We start from the raw sequence: 22565 nt of genomic DNA, 5'->3' as shown, positions 1-22565 counted from the left end.
GGTGCTAAAGGCATGTTTAGACCAATGACACGTGGGGATTTTCTCCAGATAATTGAATGCTTCAACATTTATGGCTTTGATTTTTTCCATGTGCATATTGAAATGGTGCTGCAAAATAAAAAAAAATCCCATTAGTGTCAGAATAGTTAAAAGTATCATAGCAGTTTAATGAATGAGGTGAGTCTTATACCATTGTTGAAGATCTAACAGCCATCCAAAAATGCTCCCTGTAAACAATTCCTGGAAACTTATTTTTGAAATTGCTCCAAATGTGTCTACGGTAATACCTAGTATAAGCATTAGGCATTACTATACTGAATGCATCCAATAATCCCTAGTACATGTGAAGCAAACAAAATAAGAGATTCACCTGACATATTTAGAGTTTAATTTGAAGTGACAAAACCAAGCTAATAAAAATAATACTTTTGTCTATCAGACATGTATGTTAGTTCATCCTTCTCATGCACCCAGGTCACAGCATCAGCAACAGATGCAATATCTTGTCTCACCAGCTCCAAGAACCAACACCATGTCTCTGAGCTTTCAGTCTCCACAACAGCCCAAGCCACAGGGAAGATGTTATTGTTCCCATCTTCCCTACAGCTGTGAGTAAAATACCAGGGTATGCTCCTTTCAAGTGAGCCCCATCAACACCCAAGATTGGCCTACATCCTGCCATGAATCCCTCCTTGCAAGCTTGGAGGCATATGTATAACCTCTGGAACAAAGGAGGAGGAGTGTTAATACCTTCAACTTTCACAATTGCTTGCTCCCTGGATTGTATTTTCTAATGGCTGCAGCATAATCCCACACCTTCCCATACTCTAAATCTGAATCACCAAATATCATCTTCATTGCCCTTGACCTTGCATAATAAGCTTTGTAGTATTTAATCTCCACCTTCAACTCCCTTCTAGCTCTTTTCCTAAAAGCTTACAGCTTCCATGTTCGATCATCTATCCAATCTTCTAAGTATCGTTCTGCAAGATATTGAGATGTCACTTTGGTGTTCTCATGTTGGTGACTACAAATATGCTCTGGCATTATGCTTTTAATTTGCCAACTGTCCTCACTTTTCAATTTCTTGCAATGAACCTTAAATCTGCACTTCTTCTTTTGTTTGCATGTGCATTTCAATATTCTTGCTTTCTTCCATTGGCACCCACACCTTCTTGCACACTATACAGAAACCCTTGTCTTATTATTGTGGAGAAAGTAGTAGTCATAGCCATTCTCAATGGCATGATGCTGCAAGGCCTTCCTGAAAACTTTGTTGGAAGGGAATTTCAGGCCTTTGTTTAGTTGAATAGCCCCTTTGAAGTCAGTTTGGGGGTTGAACTCTGGGTAATGAGGCCCTTCATCATCTGACCTAATAGCACTCAAAACCTCATCATCATTATCATTTAAATATATATCATTTGGAACCTCAACCATATCATTTCCTCCATCCAATTCATCTTCTAATTAATTCCTCCTCGGTTGTTCTGTTTGGCTGAACAAGGGCACCTAAACTCTTGGTGACCTTTTCAGTGATACCTTGGTCAACATTGTCACCAAAAATATCATCAACACCCACATCTTCAATATCATCCTTACTCAAGCAAGCATCATCTTCACTAGCATCCTTTTCTTGCTCATCATTCTCACTAAGATCTGGTGGATCTACCACAGTTTCAGGGATCTGAACTAGCTTTTTTTTTTGGGCTGAGAAAGTGTGCGGCTTCTGTGGTTTACTCTGATTAGGTTTGGGTGGAATGTATGATGCATTCAAGTGTGAGGGTTCTTTGTTTTTAATATTTAAAGAAGGGAAAAGCATGGTGTTTTGGTTGCTATTATTAGATGTAGGGTTTCCTTTCTCAGTCAAAGTGTTGACTGTGCTCCCCCCTGTGGGTCCCCTTGTGATTGTGGTCCAATGTGACCCCCTAGTGGGTCCCTTAGTGAATTGATGTTTGATTCCCCACTCTCACTTGTGTTCTCATTGTCACTATAAAACCTCATAGATGGTCCATAAGCAAGCTTATTAAATTCCACCTCCTTATCTAGATGAACCACATATAGGTGGTACCATCCATCCTTTTCAGGTGGCTCCAAAAAACCTGGAATCTCCACATCACTCTTAATCTACAACCTACCAGTATGTAGTGTGCACCCCTTTCTCCTATACCAAATCTCACCAACATCAGCATACCCTAACTCCTTTGTTATCCAATACACGAACTCAAAATAGCAACTCATCAACATTAGGATGTAATGCAATCCCATAATTATTACCCCTTTCTCATAAATAGTTTTGTTGTTTTTGGTCAAAAAGTAACCACCATGGTACAACCTTATGTGTATAGGTTCCATGAAACTAAACCAAGGCTCCTACATTGTGTTGTCTACCAGTGAACCTGACAAATATCATTGCAAAATAAACAAACACTCATCTAATAGACATTTAAGTAGTATTTAACAAACATGAACAATGTATTGCAAATTTTTTACAGTTCCTTCACATACATCTAATTAATCAGACAACAACAATATTATCACCTTTAGCTTAAGCCAATTTCCTTTAACCATAAATTATTAATTCAAATAAACACCAATTGAATTGACATATTTTGTGAACATACCTTGATTTTTCAACAATCTCGTAATTCAACCTTGTTTTCTTCGAAGAAACCCTAGCCTTCCTTTTCACCATTGAAGACAGTTTAAAAAAAAGCAAAACAAGAAGCAGAATATCATTAGAGAAAGAGGAAGTTGGGCATTCAATGCTAATTCACGTACCTCATTTACTGAACCACCTTCATAAATTTTTCTGACAATTCCAAGAGAATTCAATGCAAAGGAGACTAATGAGAGCTCAAGAAGTAAATGACAGAGATGAGATGAGGGAGGGAAAAGGGTTTCCAAGTGAATAAAATTGGAGGGAAATGGGAGTAAATTGGGTTAAGTAAGAAGTCAACGCCGGAAATCATGAGTCAACACCGGAATGACATCATGTGGTTGCTTTTGACAAAAACATTTTGTTTAAGATTGTTTTTGGCAAAAAAAAAAATTAAAAGGTTATTTCGAACAAAATCTTCCTTTCAAAAGGTTGTTTCTGGCAAATTTCTCTAAATAAAAACTATAACTAGTTATTAGGCCCGGACTATGCCCCGGGTAAGAAAAATTTTATTTATTAATATTGTACTTTGATATGATATCACTAAATACAACTTGGTATAGTGGTTAAAACGCCTTTTAATATATTAGTATAGATTACATGCGATATAACTCAAAACATAAACTAGTTTATGTTAATAAGTTTGGGTGAACAAATTTTTTTTTTTTTTTTTTTTTTGAGGGGAGGGTGAATAAAACCTAAATTAGCTTAATGTTAAACCCCCGCGTTGTAGAAATCTAGAAGTATATCAGAGGAGGTCGTGGAGAGGGGTCTCATCATATTCATCCCTGTTAAACCCACCCACGTCTACTTGTGTAATCTCTGCTACCTTCTCTCAACTTTTCACACCCTCAAAAATGGCGGACGTTAAAGAAGAAGAGCAACAAATCCCAGCAGAGAACCTCCAATCTCTCTCCATCAACGACCCTTCTCACTCTTCTCCCTCCGCCGCCGCCGCCGTCAGGTAAAACGCCATCTTCTCTCTCTTCGCACCTTTTCTCTTTTCTTTTTTTCATTGCATTTAAATGGAGTTGATTTGTTGTTTCATGTATGATTAGGATGTCATTGGAGCAAAGATTTGAGATTATAAAAAGTGTGGGGGAGGAGTGCATACAAGAAGGGGAGTTGATGGAACTCCTCAAGAAAAAGGATGAACCTATTTGCTATGATGGGTTTGAACCATCTGGTCGTATGCATATTGCCCAGGTAATCTCTTTTTATTCCCAAACTTATTTCATTCCTTGTTTTTGTTGATAATTTTAGTTGCTCGTTTTGTTGATAAGTTTATGTTTCGTGGATGAAGTGAATGCAAGTTGTGTAAGTATCGCTTCTGATTGCATATTAATCATGGCTCAGCTTAGGATCTTGCAGAATTATGATATAGCCTGATAAGCTAATTGATCGGTGGTGATCTGTTGTTATACAATTTGGATCTTAGTGTCAATTACGCTTGTATGTTTGAGTGCTTTCTGAATGAGTTTAAGGATATGACGGCAGAAAGGCGAATTATTTTGGGATAGGCTTGTTGAGAGAGCTTTATCATTGTGCCTATATATTGTTTTGCGGTGCGGCCCTTGAGTCGTTGGTTGATTTAACCATCTTGTGGTAGTCTAGAATCAGCTGCATTTGTTGCGGTGTACTTAACTAATGTAAGTTGTTAGCTTGAACTGAAAGTGAAGAAGATATTTCACATTTGGGTGAGTAAGTGTTGATGATGAAAATTCAATTGTGATGGTTATGATATTCATTTTATATTACCTTCTTTTTAGAGAAACGCCTAATAGGGGTTCTATCTGGCCTTTTAAGTACATTATATACTGTTAGCTGTACTCAATGCTCTGTATGATGATTTCATTGTAGTTTATCATGGTGTTGATCATTCTATAGCTGGATTTCTGGCTTTTCTGAATCTTGGTATAAGGCGCTCACTGCAATAATTTCCTAGTGCAGTACTAGTATCACTAAAATAGCCAAAGAAAATATTTTACTCTTAATACAAATAAGAGCAGAAAAAGGATTCCTAATTTCACCAGTATGAATATTATCAATTAAAAATGATAAGTCGCTGCTATTCGAAAATCATGATCTCAGAAGAGAAAAGTTCAGATTAGTTCCATACTTCCATTAGGCTCTAGTAAGCTCACATCAGTTTTTAAGTGTTATTTTAAGTTCGACTTACAATTACTACTATATTAAGTCCAAATAAGTTAAATGAAGAGGACCCACCCTTAGACCTTGCAAGTATTGAAGGTATTTAGAAGGTATGTCTTGATAACAATTTGATGTGTGTAGTGCACAAATTGGATCAGTTACGAACCTTTGAGTTTTGACCATAGCAAAATTTTAATAAATATTGGATCCTTTTGTGCTCTTTGCGTAAGTTCCTCACCTCAATATGCATCCTAAGGTTAATTAGTCTACAGAGAATTTGATTGACAAGAACATTGCAAATTACTGTGACAATATTTAAATATTAACTCAGGAAGGGAAATAATTTGAGATGTAACCTCAAGGTTATTTACTAATCTAAAATTTTGACTGAGTACTAGAAATGCTTACATAGTCCTACTTCAGCTAGAATACTTAAAAAACTTCTCCTTTTCAAAATGAAAGAAGAGCTATCCTTGGCAAATAGTATGTTAAATTAGGGTAAAAGTTCTTGCATTAGTTGCATGTACCAATTCCATGTTTTGGATCGCGGCTTGTGGCCCAGGGAGGGGTGGGTGAATTAGGTAACAACCTGTTCTATCATATTCCTCTAAAAGCAATCAAATACCTTATCTTGGTTGATTAAAGTGTTACCTCACTCTTCATTACAATAACATAATTTGCTAATAGTATGTTAAATTAGTGTAAAAGTTCTTGCAAGTACCAATTCCATGTTTTGGATCGCAGCTTGTGGCCCAAGGAGGGGTGGGTGAATTAGGTAATCGATCTGTATACTGTGTAGTGGTAAAAGAAGATGATGAAGAAAACAAATGATAATAAAAACAAACAAAGCAACACATACTTTCCTTGTCGAATCACATGTTGTGCACCCACCCAAGCCCTCCATAAGGTTCACTTATTTTAGGCACAGCAAAGAAAAGGGAGAATCAGTGAAACACTGCTGGAGGTTAGTTATGCAGACTGATAATGTGGTGGAAAGTTTGTTAGAAGATCAGAGCAGAGAATCATGTCTAGGGAGGTCGTAAATAATAGAAAGGGGGAAGATTGAGGTGCTCAGAAACCTTGTGATTATTCCTATCATTGGGTGAGTGACCGAGCCACTCAGAAGCTGTTGAAATTGTTGCTTAGGGATCAATACAATATGATCACATTATCTCCCTCTCTCTTAATTTTCACTTTTTTCTCCTTGTTCTACTGTTCTTTCATTTTTTCGAGTTTCTTATTCTGCAACTCTCTCTATCAATCTGAGCAAGCTAATCCAGTTTCTTACACTACATATTCAAAACTAATTGTAATGCATATCAATGTCATGCTCATCATCAGCACATGCATCTCAAATTTGTTTGCCCACTTGATTGATTTGATCATCTGCTGACAATCTGTCCAAGTGTCAATGAAAAACCAACCCAGATCCTTCACTTAGAAAGTGTTAAGCCCCAACTTGCACCCAAATGCATCCTCTTCTTTTTCTTCTTATTATTATTGTATTGCATCATTTTGCCTTTTACACTGTTTATATACTAGCTTTAGCCGGATTATATTGACTAATATATAAAAATGAATATTAATAATTAAGGTGCTGGATTCATCTCAATATATATATTCAATTTATAAGCTTCTTATAGATTTTGCTAAGAGTTAAATTAAGATTTCAATTGTCAAAGTTGTACATTGGCGAGCATGATATCTCATATGATTCGATGGAATATAAAATGAGGCAAATTGAGTAGGCTCAACATTTCTTCATCAGCTTTGAAGGGTTAAAATGACAATGAATGTGAACATACTAATAGACATTGGTTATAGAGCAAGGATGTGATTGTAATGAGGTTCGTATGTTCAGCTTGTGTTCTGTAATGGTGTTGTTTAGTCTTTGAATGTAGAACAGGGGCCCAAATCATTTTTAGCTGCTCCCCTTGGTTGGTGATAGTCAAACAAGTAGGAGAAATATTTCTTTTTGTATAGCTTGTTTGTTTATGCTATAGGAAAGTCTTGGCCTCTGGCTCGTATGGAAGTAATAATGTAGCTTGTGTGCAGTTACAATTTCTGCTGGTTTTGTGTATAGTAACTGAAATGTTTGCTACTACTGCTTTCTGCTTTAGGTATTGCAGACTGATTTTTTTTTTTTTGTTTTTTTCGTAATGAGTAGGCTATTTTAACTAACCCCTTTGGGCTTGCAAACTATTAAGATCTTTATATTATGCTGATGTTGGATATATGGTACTACTACATTTTCAGGGGGCTATGAAGACAATCAATGTGAACAAGTTGGTATCTTCTGGTTGTAGAGTAAGGATGTGGATTGGAGATTGGTTCGCTTTCTTAAATAACAAAATGGGTGGTGATTTGAAGAAAATTGAAGTTGTTGGGAAGTATTTTATTGAAATCTGGAAGGCTGCTGGAATGGATATTGATTCAGGAAAAGTTGAGTTTTTATGGTCCTCCAAAGAAATCAATGCACGTTCAGATGAGTACTGGCCTCTTGTGATGGATATAGCTCGAAAAAACAAGCTGCCAAGGCTCCAGAGGTGAGTTTGGTTCCAGAAGTTTTCAGTCTTATTATGATCTCTTTGTCAACTAAGCTTACTGAACCGCCCATGCCTTTTTTGCTTGCAGGTGCTGTCAAATTATGGGCCGTGAAGACCCAGAAGATCTATCTGGTGCTCAGATCTTGTATCCCTGCATGCAATGTGCTGATATCTTTTTTCTGAAGGTGGATCATTAACTCACTGTCTTACCATTCTACAGAATTGACTAATTGATACTTCTCATTTCAGTGATTATACGATTTATAAGAGTTGAGTTAATGTATACTGCTTGTAATATGGACAAATTGACAACTGTGTACAGCTCTTGATATTGTACGTATTAATTTTACTGTATAGTCCTCAAAAGGGAGTGAGTAAAGAAAGTATTTGAGTTATTGCACATGTGCCCACAAACACACATACACATTAACAATATAAAAAATATTGTATGCTTTGACTTGTGAGAAGTTGTGAATTGTGATGGACAATGCTTGTGGGGTTTGTGTCATGCATATATGTGTTAAATGAAACAATATTTTTCTTAAATATTCCATTCAAATTCAGGAAGGTCAATAAGTTTATTTACTATTCTATTGGAGCTACCTTTCTCGTCAACTGTCATATGTTCAGCTCATGCAGTGATCATTTATATATGGGTCAGCTGCATCTTGGTTTATGCATTTTCTGCTATTGATTATATCCATTGCGTTTTATCCTCTTGAGTACTATGTGAGTAGAAGTTTTGTAGATCTATTATTTATAAGCCCGGGGTATTTTTTTAGAGTTGAATTTGGGTATTGAATTGTTCATTTTCCTGACAATCTAAGTGATGGTTGAATTATTTTTTCTATTTTCAAGTTGAGTTTTACATTGAATATCTTACCTCATTCGCACAGCACATTCTTTTGCTTTGATAAACATTGCATTAATGCATGTAGTTGAAATGAGTGGCTTTGTTCATTGCTTTAGATATTTATCTGTTGTGACACGTGAGTACCTTTTGTGAACAGGCAGACATTTGCCAGCTTGGTATGGATCAGCGCAAGGTCAACATGCTTGCTCGGGAGTATTGTGACGATATCAAAAGAAAGCATAAGCCCATTATATTATCACACCGTATGCATTCGTGCTTTCGTTTCTTACAGTTTGTATTAGTGTGTTATTGTAATTGATTGTTTTTGTTTGATGATTCATAAGCTTTAGCTTGTTTATTGGTGTCTCACAGATATGCTTCCAGGCTTGCTCCAAGGGCAAGAAAAGATGTCGAAGTCTGACACATCATCTTCGATCTTCATGGAGGATGAGGAGGTGAGATACGAAAGAGCTCTTTGATTCACTAATTAAGATTTCATTTTTCACTGGTAGATGCATGTCCTGCTACCTAGATCTGTCATAGGTAGAGTGTGTTCAGCTACCCAGATTGAATAATATATCTCACTAATTAAAATATCCTTTTTTCATATAGATGCATGTTTTGCTACCCTGAACTACAATAGTTCAATGACAAAAGACTAATCAGCTAACTGTGTAGCAATTGAATGTTGACATACTGAAGAAAAAAATATGAGTGTGAGAAGTCAATAGCATAAGGATAGAGAACAAAAGTGAAACTTGTTCTTCACAGTTCACTTTCCTTAGATCCTTTCTCCAAAGGAAAAAGCTACTCTATTCTACTGAAGAAGCTCGCAGACAACCTGTGAGTTTCATCTCACGGCTAGTTGTTTGCAGGCTTCACCACCAGTCAAGCCTATATTCAGGTGGCCGTCCCTCGATTTTAAGAGTTCCGTTTTGGGTGTGCTTCTTGATTTGGGAAACCTCTTGGAATCTTGCACCAAGTTTTCAATTTCCACTACTGGTGATCTTCAACCAACCATGGCATCACCATATCCCACTGAGCAATTCCTCCTCCGTTCACTTCTTCGGTCAGAGGAAATTAGAGCTACTAACAATGTTATAGCTTTTTGTTTCATGCCTTTGTTTCGTGTTTGTGTTTATTCTTTAGATCTGAAATCGTGCTGTGCTGTTAGATATCTTAGGCTGTTTGTCCAGGCCTAGGTTTACTAGTTTCCTGTTTGCTTAACCATTAGCTTAATTTTCATATTTGCCTCTGGCTCTATATACTAGCTTTTGCTTGCTCAAGAATTTTAAGGTTATGATGGTTTATGTGCTTGTATGGATTCTGGTTTGTTGGGCTTACATGAGGTATTGCATTGGTTGATGGTTTCGGTCATGGTAGTACAAGGGTATACAAGGATTGTCCTCCAATGATCCTTTCTTATCTGTCAGATGAGGGGAAGTGGAGGTCAGTTTTGCAGTATAGCCTGCTTACATTTTTAGTCTAGGGAAGTAGAGATATTGCTTGGGGTGTGCAGGGAACGTTCCACTCTTGGCAAGAAAATTGAGTATGCTGACCATCAAATACTTCAAGTTAGGACTTTCTACTGGTCATAGTTTTAAGTGTATGTGATTGGAGATTAGTATCTTTGTAAAGGAACCACAATAGAGTTGTATTGATGGAGGAGGTAGGTTAATGTTGACCGTGCTGATAGCCAATACAGTAATTGATCTTAGGAGTAGCTAGTCCTTTGTTTAATAAGGTCGACTGTAGAAGTATCTTCCCCAGTTGTCTGTGATGACCGTATGTGGCTTTGTACTTATGTTAGTTGGCTTCTTTACTTCAGGCCGAAGTTAATTTGAAGATCAAGAAAGCTTACTGCCCACCAAAGATAGTTGAAGGAAATCCATGTCTTGAATATGTGAAATACATTGTCTTGCCATGGTTCAAGGAATTTACCGTGGAACGCAAAGCTGAATATGGTGGTCCTAAGTAAGTCTTGGCCATTTGAGGATCTCTACTGCATATACTTGGTTTGATTTGCCTTCGTTAATCTACTTTCGTTGTTTCAGAACTTACCTGACCTTTGAAGATCTGATAGCTGATTATGAAGCAGAGGCGCTGCATCCTGGAGATGTCAAACCTGCCTTAGCTAAGGCACTGAATAAAATCCTTCAGGTAACTTTTGGATGGCCATATTTACATTCTTTCATGTCTATTGATTTTTCTGTTTTTTAGATGATTTATATTCATTTTGGCAGCCTGTCCGAGATCATTTTGCCAACAATGCCGATGCCAAAGATTTACTTAAGAGGGTCAAGGTTTGTACTATTTTGGCTGGTCTAATTTGGCTTTTCTGTTGGGGGTCAATAAAATTTGTTATTTGGGTTCTTGACTTTTTTTTTTCTTCTTCTTCTTCAGTCCTACAGGGTCACCAGGTGAAGGGAAACAAATGTTTATAGAACTTGATCATGTTCACTCCCCACGTAAGACGCTAATTAAAACAAGTGGGAAGTTGGCTAGATCATGCCAAGTTTTGCATTATTGCAACGTGCAAGGAAATTGAGTTATTGAATTTGAATATAGCTATGTTGGATTTGATTATAACGTGGTACTAAGGTACAAGATTTTATTCCAAAATTTTGGGTAGACATCGTGGAGTTTCTAATTATGTAACTTCTTTATCCTATGCAACGCTCACATGTTTGATGTATCAATGATATAGGGAAAATTTGGACTCGGTAAGAAAAAAGTACTTTTTGGATAAAAAAATTTACGTCTTTACAGTGATAGTTAGGGTAGAAAGGAAATGAGAATAGTTATTGTGGCAGTAATTTTCTGATCTGAAATTGGATATACTTGACTCAAACAGCTTTCCCTGAAAGAGAGAAGTCTTTCACTGAGTCCACTCATGGTACACCCGGGTGTATCATGCTCATGGTACACCCGGGTGTACCATGCTCATGGTATATCTAGGGACATTTCTGTAATTAATTGCAAGTTAAGGGGCACGCTGGTAATTTCGGGGTAATAAATGACAAAAAGCAAAAAGCAAAAATCTGAATCTAATTCTTGTTTCTTGCTCATTTCTCTCAATTCTTGCTCACCAAAAAAATTTGATTTTCAATTCTTCTCTTTCTCTCCTCCTTTCAAACCTTCCAAACACAACAATGGGGATCTGAAATTTGCGAAAAAAAAATTCCAAATCTAAAATTCGCGAGATGAACGATGAGATGATGATGACGTGGACTCGAGATAATGATGATGAGGCAACTGAAGAGACCCACAACCCATCCACGACGATGATGAAGACCCACGACCCATATCTGATTATGTTTTTGCTCATTGGTTTTGTTGTTGTTTTTCTCATTTCCCCTCAGTTGTTCGTATTGCATAAACCAGATGTTTTTAGTTGTTTTACATGGTTAGGACATGAACAAAATTATGGGTGCTGATTTTGAATTATCATTGTAGGAATGAGCAAATGTATTCTGCAATACTTTTGAATTCTAATGTTCAAATGAGTCAAGCATCTATGCTTATTTAGAATGATTGAAGATTATGTGCTCATTTGCATAATTTGTGTTGGATGATTATTGCTGCTTAGTCAACTCTTATACTTGCTCTAGTCTTTTTTTTTTCTATTCATTTCATCTCTTTTTTCATTTTTTTTTTTTGCTCACCTGTAATTAGTTCGTTTTCGTAACTGCTCATTTGCACCAATTTTGCTCATTTTCTTAAATGAGTAGAAATACTTGCTCATATGCTCATTTTACTCATTTGCTCATTTGATCATTTGCTTAATTTGCTCATTTTGCTCATTTACCCATTTTGCTCATTTGGCGAAAATAACCCTCATGGTACACCCAGGTTTACTATAAAGATTCTCGTCTTTCACTTATATCATAATGGTGTAGAGCTTGTTTTGTAAGAGATCGTTTATTTTTAAATTAAAATTAGGCAGTGATAAGTCCAATATTAAAAAGAGAATTAGTCAAATAGTTACTAGTTTAATTGCTTTTGGTGATTAATTTAATTTATTTAGTAAATAGGTCTATTTTTATATTAAAATTAGATCATTTCTTTTAATAATTTTTGAATGGGGTATATATAACCTTACATCTTGGTCGGTTTTAATACGAATTGTCAATTTCAATCTAAAGGCCTAAATAATGGGAGTATGAGATTCGAGTTTATAGCAACTCCTGCAGATTGTAAGGAAAAGTTTGATTTATCAATATGTTTAAATTCTAATACTTCCTCCGTTTTAAAGTGAAACACTTCCCTTATTTGGAACTAGTTGCATATGCACGCGATGCGTGCGACGACAATCTTATGTAGTTACATACAAATTGACATTTTTTTTATCTAAAATTATTTTGATAGTGATCTAAATTATTGAGGTTCTTTTGTAGATGTTATTATCTTTTTAAATTAAAGATGAATGATTTTTAACCTAGTTCAATATCGTCACTGTAAAATTTGGTCGATGATTTAATAATTTTCTTTTCAGCGACTTTAGTATAGTTCTTTAACAATTATAGATGTTAATAAAACATATTGTTTGAACTTTATAAATATGAAATATTATGTTACCACGATATGTTGCTAACTTTTTTTGGTTGAAGATTCAAATTGATTTCGTGAATTGATTGTGTCAATCTAGTTTGTCAAGTTATTAATGGTATTGCATATTCCATTTTTTACCTACTCATATGACAAGTTTCATTGATTCTCATTTTTTAATTTTTTATAAAAAGAAAAATATTATTTTAAATTATTAAAGGGTATTTTAGTCACTTCAAAAGAGGACATCACACTTCCTCCATTGGCTTATATAATATAGATAATCACAATAAGTAAAATCAAGCTAAAAATAGTATTAAAAAAAAAGTTCACTTTTATTACAAATATATGACTAAAAAGTAAGAGGGGACTACAACTTTAATACTTCTTCACTCTATTTTATTGTGGTCCTAACTTTCTCTCTTTAAATTTCTTGGTAACTCCCCACTTTCTTTATGTTTCACTTATTGTGTAACAGAGGAAGTATATTGTATGTAGGCTTATATTGAATGGTTACGTTTCATAAGAAAAAAATGTTTGTGTTAAAAGTTGAGATTTTGTAGGATAAGTAAATTTAAGATTATGATATTTTTTTGCGATATCATGGAGTCGAAATTTATATATGGTTAATGAAATAGGTTATTCACTCTAGTAATAAAATCTTGAGTTTTTTTTTTTTTTTTTTTTTTTTAGAAATAACCTTTTAAATACAACTTTTTGTGAAAGACAACCTTTTAAAATTTTTTGGGCAACTTCAGACCTTAATGAATTTTTTTTTTTGTCAAAAACAACCTTGACCAGAAATCCTGCATTGACTCACCGGAATCCGGCATTGACTCACCGGACATACCTTTTTCATCCCAAATTCTCCCATTTTTCTCCTTTTACCCCCCTTTAATCATCTCACCACCACTCACCTCACAACTCTCCATTTTCAATTCTTCCTTCCTCAATAGATCGTCGGCTATTAGCCCTTGAATCCACCGGAATTTTGATCGGGGTGCAATGACAAAGACAAAGAGGGATGGTGTTTTTCAGCACTCACTTCGAGGAGAGAGAGATTGCAGTGTTTGAGAGTGCGTGAGTGCCAACGAAAGAGAAGATATGAGTTGCGGGAGAGAGGGAGGACAGGCGAGGCTTGCGGAAGGGTGGCGGATAGGTGGGTTAGTGGCTGGGGAACGACGTTAGAAGTGGGGCATGGTGTTGCAGGTGGTTCGCATTACTTTGCAAGGTGGCAGGCGGTGGTGGTGTTGTGGGCAGTAGCACAAAACAGATGAGAGAGAGAAAGGATCATTGAGGCTTGTTTGGGCTATGTTTTTTCGGTGGATTCAAGGGCTAATTCCGGCGATCTATTAAGGAAGGAAGAACTGAAAATGGAGAGTAGTGAGGTGAGTGGTGGTGAGATGACTAAAGGGGGGGGGGGGTAAAAGGAGGAAAATGGGGGAAATTTGGGATGAACAAGGTTTGTCCGGTGAGTCAATGCCGGATTTCTGGTCAAGGTTGTTTTGGACAAAAAAAAAATTCATTAAGGTCTGAAGTTGCCCAAAAAATTTTAAAAGATTGTCTTTCGCAAAAAGTTGTATTTAAAAGGTTGTCTTTGACAAAAAAACTCTAAAATCTTTTAGCTAAGTAAATAGACCATATGTTTCATTTATATCTTACGTTCAACAACTCCTTAAAAAATTTAGATCGAGATTTTGAAAGCCAAATCAGATGCTTAAAAATTTTAGATCGAGATTTTGAAAGCCAAATCAGATGCTTTTAGAGCAACTCCAATGGTTCTCTTGGAGGACTTGCTAGCAAATAAAAATAAATATGGAGCAAGTAGCTGAACCATTGGAGTGGTTGGCTTAACTTCTCCTTGCTGAACAACTTGGCTTAACTCAGCTACTTTGCCCAAAAAATTGATGTGGGACCATGCTGAATTTCTGGTGAGAAAATAAAGAGGTGGAGTACTATGCGTGAAGTTCACTGCAATGGAAATGCTCAACTCCTTGAGTCCTTGTAGTACACGCACAAAAAAAATGGGTGAAATGCTTTGGCCAACCAAAAAGTGGGATGGCCCACATGTTTGGAATTGAATTTCCATTGCATGTATGCTTCCAACGGCTACCAAGTACCAACAGTATTGCTATGGTTTTATTTTCCAAAATTTCAATGTTATTCCAAATTGCAATAGTTTAACGGATAGTTTTGTAATTTTTTTTAAAAATAAATTTAAAAAGTAAATATTTTGTGTATATATAGTAGGAAAACTGAGTATAAATTTATCTCCAATTCTAAATTCTTCTTTATTTTCTACAAAAAAAAATCTTTTACTTCATTTCATTAGTAAAGTTCCATATTCTATAATATGGACAATTCACAAGATTATTATGCTCAATACTACTACTTGGAAAATTCTCCCAATTTAGATAATCAAAACACTCAAAATCCAACCCAAAATGTTTCACCAAATCTCCAAACTTCTCCAATTCGTCCAACTCCTCTACATTATAATAATCAACATCACTCTTTTCTCTTGACTCGCAAATTTATTACCACCCGGATACTATCAGCCACAAAATATTATGTCGGTTAATCCTCCAATGAGGCCAAACTACTACTCCCGTGCTCCGTATCCCCATGAACCATATACAGTTCATGATAATTCAAGAAGGGAAAACTTTGGAGGTAGTAGCGTACACCAAGATTTCGAAACTCCAGGTTCGGGTAGTGAGCCTCAAACTCCTCAACATGAAATTAGTGAAGAGGACAACATCGAAGTGGTCGAAAAAAATAATATGAAAGGGATGGGCAAAGGTGAAAAAAGACTTAAGTGGAGTCCAATACAAGATACAGATTTGTGCTTTGCTTGGTTAACAACTTCGAATTATGGTGTAAAGGGAACTGATCAATCGTTCAATAATTACTGGGAAAATATTGTGGCTTACTACAACCAATATAAGAAGGAGGGTCCAGTAATGACCCTAAATCAAGCCTCCAATCATTGGTACAAAATGAGTGCCGATGTTTCCAAATTTAATGGTTGTTACATACAAGTGGCAGATAGCCACCCAAGTGGCCATGATGATGATCAAATCATGGCTATGGCTTGGATCTTTGGAGAAGTCGTTACGACAGGAAATTTGGTTATTTACATTCTTGGAAAATTCTTAAAGAGCAACCGAAATGGCAACAATTTGCAAAAAAGGAAGATCGTTCTTCAAAGAGGACAAAGAATTCTGTCTCTGGTACGTACACTTCATCATCCTCAAACCCGGATGCTAGCGAAAATGATAATGTTGTTGAGGTTATGGATGTTAGACCACCAGGTCAAAAGGCAGCTAAAGCAGCAGCAAGAGGTAAGGGAAATGCAAAGAACAAAAAGACTAATCCAGAAGCTATGGAAACCTGGAGCAAGTTTGAAGAGCTACAAGCTAAAAAAATGTCATTGTATGAAGAACGCATTCGTGTGCAAGATTTTGAGCTTCTGTGTAAGGACACTTCAAACTTGGACGAAAACGCTCGAAAAAATCATGAATCAGTGTGCCAGTACATTAGAACTAAGTACGGAATTTAGTTTAAACTAATCTTTAAGTAATTGACTTTATGCTATGCTTGATTAATATATAAGTATTTGTATGGATATTTATGTAATAGGCCTATTAGTTATGTTTACTTAGTATCTAATTGAAAGTCTTTATGTAATGGAAATTAGTAGTTTGGATGTAGTGGCTGGAATCTAGCCGTTTGGATTTAGTGATTGGAAACTAGTCGTTTGGATGTAATGGTTGGAAACTAGCCGTTTGAATTTAGTTGTTGGCAACTAGCTCTTTGGATTTAGTGGTTGGAAACTAGCCGTTTGAATTTAGTTGTTGGCAACTAGCCGTTTGGAATCAATTTTCTCTCTCTATATATATGTCATATCTATTGTAAAGATTCACAACTCATAGTTCATCTTCTCAATTTTCTCTCTTTATACCTACATTATTAATCTCCTCAAAATGTCTGATAATCCAAGCTCATCAAATAATACTGATTGGATGAAGGAGATGGATGATGAATTTTGGGACGACACTGACGAGCTCAAATGGGGCTTTACTTATATCAACAAATTTCAAATCCGCCTAGATCAATCGTTCCCCGGGATCGTGAAGGTGGTGCAGCACGCCTTTATCGAGACTACTTTTCTCCTGAACCTTGTATATCCTGCGTCAACGTTTCGAAGACGGTTTAGGAAGAGGAGGGAACTGTTCATGCGTATAGTAGATGCACTTGAAAGTAAGTCAGCATTTTTCACGCAAAGGAGTGATGCAGCTAATAAAGTAGGTTTGTCTCCACTTCAAAAATGCACCGCAACTATTCGCATACTTGCTTATGCAACCCCTGCTGATGCTCTTGATGAGTATATTAAAATTAGTGAGAGCACTGCTATTGAATGTTTATTTAAATTTTGTCGTAATATTATTGAAGTTTTTGGAGGGGTTTACATGAGAAAACCACTTATATGATGTTCAGCGACTGCTAAAGTTGCATGAAGAGTGTCATGGTTTTCCTAGCATGCTTGGTAGTCTTGATTGCATGCATTGGGCTTGGAAAAATTGTCCGGTCGCATGGAAAGGTTAGTACACACGAGGTGACCACGGACATCCTACAATAATGCTTGAAGCAGTCGCCTCGGTGGACCTTTGGATATTGCATGCATTTTTTGGTGTGGCTGGTTCGAACAACGACCTTAATGTCTTGAGTAGATCAAACTTGTTTCAGGAGAGTTTACAAGGAGTTTCTCCTGAAGTTCATTTCACTATTAATGGTAGTGACTACAATATGGGGTACTATCTTACAGATGGTATATATCCTGAATGGGCTGCATTCGTTAAAAGCTTCCCACACCCTCAAGATCCCAAGAGAATATGCTTCAAACGTAAACATGAAAGTGCAAGAAAAGATGTGGAGAGAGCATTTGGAGTACTTCAAGCCCAGCACGGTGTTGGCATAAAAGTAAGCTCCACGATATTATGGAAGCGTGTATTATATTGCATAATATGATTGTTGAAGATGAGAGACACACATACTCGCGAAACTTTCCGGACTATGATTTTTCACCACATGCTGTTGAGGACGTTCAACATGGACATGCTCAAGATTTTCAAGCATATCTCGCAAGGGATGTAGCCATCCGGGATAGACAAATGCATCATCAACTCAAAGCGGATCTTGTCGAACACATTTGGACACGTTTTGGAAGCCAAGATGATAATTAATGTGTTGTTTATTTAAATTCCTAATTATTGTTGTTTAAATTCCTAAATATGCCATGTTGTTCTTTTCCTTCAAAAAAGTTTATGGGTTTGTAATTCAAGCATATTTTCAGATTTTATATTTATCTTTAATCGACTTTTTTTTTTTCACAAGACGTATAATTTTTTTTTTTCCAATTTGTGCTTTTATTTACTCTTTTATAAATTTTATATGTACAAAAATTTATCTACAATTTGTTCCAATTAATAATAAGTGAGTATTGTGTCAAAAATAAAATACAAAAGATGAATGACAAGTGGGACCTACTCAAGCTAAATGGAGTTTGGCTAAACCATTGGAGGTGTTTTGGCTTAAAGTATACTTTAGCTAGATAAATCTAGGTGGCATTTTAAGCCAAACTCCATTTTGCTTACCATTGGAGTTGCTCTTACATTGCTGTAAATTGTAGTCTATATAAGGTAATACTAGTATGACTTAATATTTTATCATCATGTTGCGTTTTATTCATGAAATTTTTGTTTTCTAAGTTTTACTGTCAAACTATATATTTTGGTTTTAATAAATAAAATTCCATTTCTAAGTTTTGCTAAAGTCCAAAAGAAGTCGTAAAAAATCTCTCTTTGTGGTTGTTCAAGAGCCAAGTTCGCTTATTTCCTTCCCACTTTTCTTTACTCCATGATTCTAGATTATCAATTACATTTGATATATCAATTTCCTTGATTTTAATATGGAGAAGTGATAAACTATCCATCCCCCCTCCTGTAACCAATTGTGCAGACCCCCAAATTTTATTTGAAAAAAATTTCCGCCACGAATCGGATCTCATACTTAGTATATGTATATAGAAACTTATTTTAACAAAAAAAATACTCCGAAAATGAATGCAATACTAGTGGTGGGTAAATTTATAATAAAAACTTTGGGTTCACAAAATGTAAGAGTTTGTTGTCCTCAAGTTACTAAAATAATATTATGTAAAATAAGTTAAATTCAACAATAATAAGTTAAGTTCAGCAAAATAAGTTAAGTTCAGAAGAAAAAAAATTAAATTTGGCAAAAATAAGTCAAGTAAATGTGAAAAATGAAATTCAAATTGATCCTTTGTTTCTTGTGGCCTGTCTTTCTTTGGAATCAGGGTGATGAAAGTCCTGTTTTGTTCTTTGAGCAAGAACCCTGAAGAAAGGAAAGAGTTGACGCTATTAATAACATCCGTACCCACTATGTTCCAGTTTTGATGGAAGAAAGCTGGGGGCGTGCCATCAGGCCCCGGGGACTTCAGAATCTTAGAGCTAAAGCATGCTTCTTTGATTTCCTTACTAGAGAACGACATACTTAGAAGATCAATATGGTGCTGTGAAAGGGTTGAAACCGGAGCGAAAAAGAGGTCCTTATGTTGAATTCCTATTCCATTGCCCCTTCCACATTGATAGATTTCTTTGAAGCTCTCCAAAAATAATCTTTTAATCTGCAACTGGCCTGTTGTCCAAATCCCCTCCGCATTTTTGATTGCTTTGATCTCGTTTCTGGAAGATCTTCCCATTAGCTTGTGCAACACCTCATACAAGATCATTGCGAAAACTCTAGCCAACAGGTTAAAATTGGTGATGGGTGATATTGTGGATAAGTATCAAAATGCCTTTGTCCTGGGAAGACAAATGTTTGACAACTGTTTTATCTCTCATGAAATAATCAATTGGGTGAGAAGAAGGAAGAAAGGAAATAACTTTGCAGGGATTATCAAGGTGGATCCAAGCAAAGCATACGATAGGATTAGATGGGATTTTGTCGAAGCTATGCTTAGGAGGATGAAATTCCCAGATCGTTGGGTGATTTGGATCATGCAGTGTATTTCAAAAGTTTCTTATTCAGTTCTGGTTAATGGTGAACCTTCCAAAGTATTCTCTCTCTCTGTGGGCCTTCGCCAGGGAGATCCCCTCTCCTCCTACATCTTCATTCTCTGCATGGAAGTCCTTTCGAAGAATCTCTCGAAGCTTCAAGCTTCAAAGGATTTGGAAGGCCTAAAGATTGCCAGAAGCGCTCCTTAAATCTCTCATCTCTTCTTTGCAGATGACGCTTTATTTTTCTTCAAAGCTAACCACAAAAATTGTTGGGCAATCAAGAATGTTCTCTCTACTTTTTGTGAAAAATCGGGGGAAATGATCAATTTCGACAAATCTCATGTTATTTTCAGCCCTAATACGCCTCAAAAATTCAGAAAGATCATGAGGAAACCTCTGGGGGTTTCGGATAAGGTCAAAATCGGGACCTACTTAGGCTGCCCAATGGAGGTAGATGGTAGATCTTCGGCAGTCTTCAATAGCATAATCTCTAAAACAGCAGATAAGATTCTATCGTGGAAATTCACCAATCTCTCTCAAACTGGCAAGCTTATTTTCATCAACACCATCTTATCTTCCTTGGCTTCAAACATCATTTATGTTTACTTGCTTCCCCATAAATCACAAGGAAGATAACTTCAATGCTGCTGAAGTTCTGGTGGTCGTTGTCAATGGACAAAACTCCAATCTACTAGCGAAAAAGAGAACTTCTGGAAAAACATAAGTCTCATGGAGGTCTAAGCTTTAGAAATATCTCTCATACGAACAAGTATATGCTCTTTAATCAAGCTTGGAGGAATTCACAAGAGTAAGGATTCCCTCATCCATGAATTGTATGTTGCTAAATACAAAAAGGACCCAATTCAAATGGTAATGGATAACGAGACTCCGAAAAATAGCTCTTTCGCTTTCCGCATCCTTTTTGGTGCTTGTCGAGCTTTTAAGGAGGGTCTTTTCAAGAGGTTCGGAAACGGGAGGTCAATTAACATTGATTCGGATAGGTGGCACCCTAATATTCATCTTAAACCAAACTTCCCGGAAAATCATGCTTCGAGAGCTCAAGTTGCAAGGGTTTCAGATCTGATTGATCATAATAAAAGGTGGAGGCCTTCCATCATCTGGAACTTATTCCCAGCAGCTGAAGCAAGAGAGATTTTCGCCACCCATATTCCTCAACATGAGACTGAGGATGAGATTGGGTGGAGTCATACTAAGTCTGGAAACTTCATAGTTAAATCTGGTTATTGGTTTCTAAATGGAGAAGCCACAAACCTTGTTTCAAACTCATCTTTCTGGAACCAGTTCTGGAAATCAAACATTTTCCCGAAGTGGAAACACTTCCTATGGAAAATTTTCAACAATGCCCTGCCAACAACTGATAATCTCACTAGAAGGAAAATTAAGGGGATCAATGTCACTTGTCGCTTGTGCAACAAGAAAAGCGAGTCACTAGAACATCTGTTTCGAGATTGTCACATTGTTCAAAGAATTTGGAGTTGCTCCTTAGGAATTGTGGCTTCGAATGGCATAAACCTTCCGATTCAGGAATGGATTAAGAACTTTTTTGAACTTGTTCAAAAAAAAAAAAAGAAAGAAGAGGGAATGTCGATGGAAATAGACTTTGTTTCTACCTTGTGGGGAATCTGGATCCACAGAAATGAAGTAACCTTCAAGGGGATGTCTACTAACCCGGAGAGAATAATGAGTATAATCAAAGAGCATTCTTTAAGAGCCGGAAAAGAGAGAAGAAACCGGAAAGAGATAACAGGTCTGCGGGATCAGTGCTTGGAAGTTGAAGATCCGCGCCACCTCGAATGGTCTATAGGGAAGGAGGCTGTAGACAACGTGAAAACAATTGTTGTAGATGGTGCGTGGAAGAAGAATGTACGCACTAACCAGTGCCAAGCGGCAATAGCATGGAAGAACCTAAACAATGATCCTAGAGAAGAATCAGCGACGAAGATTTTTGCGAATTCTGCCGTTCAAACGGAAGCTTATGCGGTCTTGAAAGCAATCTCGGATATGGAATGGAGAAGCGCGGGTCTCATAATAAAATCAGATAATAGTGAAGTTATCATGGCACTAAAAAACAAGCTCGGTACAAATCAAAACATTGACAACATCATACGGGACATTAGGAGAAAAGCTAATAGTTTCTTGTATATTTCTTGCATTAAGGTAAGTAGGGAGGAGGTGAAATTAGCCCATAATCTTGCTATTTCGGCAAGAATGAGCTAGCCTCCTTTTCTATCCTTTCTTTACCCTTTGTCAAAAAAAAAAAGAAATTCAAATTGATGTGACAAGTTAAGATCTTGAAAAGGTCACTAGTGAGATGCTACATTTAGAAGCTCATTTACTCCGTAATTTAGGCAAATATGGAATTGTGGGGCTAGGATCAAAATAAGTTAAGTTAATCAAAAATAAGTTAAATTCAACAAGATAGATTCAGCAAAAATAACTTCAGTTAGGCAAAATTAAGTTAAGTTTACAAATATAAATTAAGTTTAAACAAGAATAAGTTGAAGAGCACCTACCATAAAATTTCAAAAAACATATAGAAATACTTCATCCTTTTTTAACAAGTGATACGTTGTTCTTTTAGGGAAATTTAACAATAGTAAGTGACACATAGTTTAAAGTAGTAAAAAATATCTCATTTATTACATATTTGCCATAATTGATTTTTCACCTTTTTACTTAATCTAATACTCAAATTTGATTGGTTAATC

At 36.3% G+C, this 22565-nt stretch overlaps 4 protein-coding genes and 1 pseudogene across 4 annotated transcripts; all 5 read left to right on the top strand.

Moving 5' to 3' along the window:
• The first annotated feature begins 3368 nt into the window (after positions 1 to 3368).
• LOC104898792 (tyrosine--tRNA ligase 1, cytoplasmic) lies at positions 3369 to 10841 on the top strand. The gene is made up of 10 exons (XM_010685901.4): positions 3369 to 3620; positions 3715 to 3862; positions 7064 to 7353; positions 7442 to 7538; positions 8364 to 8469; positions 8579 to 8661; positions 10035 to 10180; positions 10261 to 10366; positions 10450 to 10509; positions 10610 to 10841. Exons 1-10 carry the CDS (start codon positions 3514 to 3516, stop codon positions 10628 to 10630), a joined length of 1164 nt encoding a protein of 387 aa, XP_010684203.1. The 5' UTR covers positions 3369 to 3513; the 3' UTR covers positions 10631 to 10841.
• Positions 10842 to 15324: 4483 nt separating this feature from the next.
• LOC104898817 (uncharacterized) lies at positions 15325 to 16316 on the top strand. The gene is made up of 2 exons (XM_010685924.1): positions 15325 to 15746; positions 15878 to 16316. Exons 1-2 carry the CDS (start codon positions 15325 to 15327, stop codon positions 16314 to 16316), a joined length of 861 nt encoding a protein of 286 aa, XP_010684226.1.
• Positions 16317 to 16796: 480 nt separating this feature from the next.
• On the top strand, positions 16797 to 18213 carry LOC125499455 (uncharacterized; annotated as a pseudogene).
• A 1389-nt stretch (positions 18214 to 19602) lies between these two features.
• LOC125491840 (secreted RxLR effector protein 78-like) lies at positions 19603 to 20043 on the top strand. Its single transcript, XM_048633911.1, has one exon. The coding sequence runs from the start codon at positions 19603 to 19605 to the stop codon at positions 20041 to 20043; it is 441 nt and encodes a 146-aa protein (XP_048489868.1).
• Positions 20044 to 20709: 666 nt separating this feature from the next.
• LOC104898818 (uncharacterized) lies at positions 20710 to 22074 on the top strand. Its single transcript, XM_010685925.1, has one exon. It carries the CDS (start codon positions 20710 to 20712, stop codon positions 22072 to 22074), a length of 1365 nt encoding a protein of 454 aa, XP_010684227.1.
• Positions 22075 to 22565: the final 491 nt, after the last annotated feature.

This window comes from Beta vulgaris, chromosome 7 (genome assembly GCF_026745355.1).
Source record: "Beta vulgaris subsp. vulgaris cultivar EL10 chromosome 7, EL10.2, whole genome shotgun sequence".
NCBI lineage: Eukaryota > Viridiplantae > Streptophyta > Magnoliopsida > Caryophyllales > Amaranthaceae > Beta > Beta vulgaris.
This window is presented reverse-complemented; position numbering and strand designations above follow the sequence as displayed.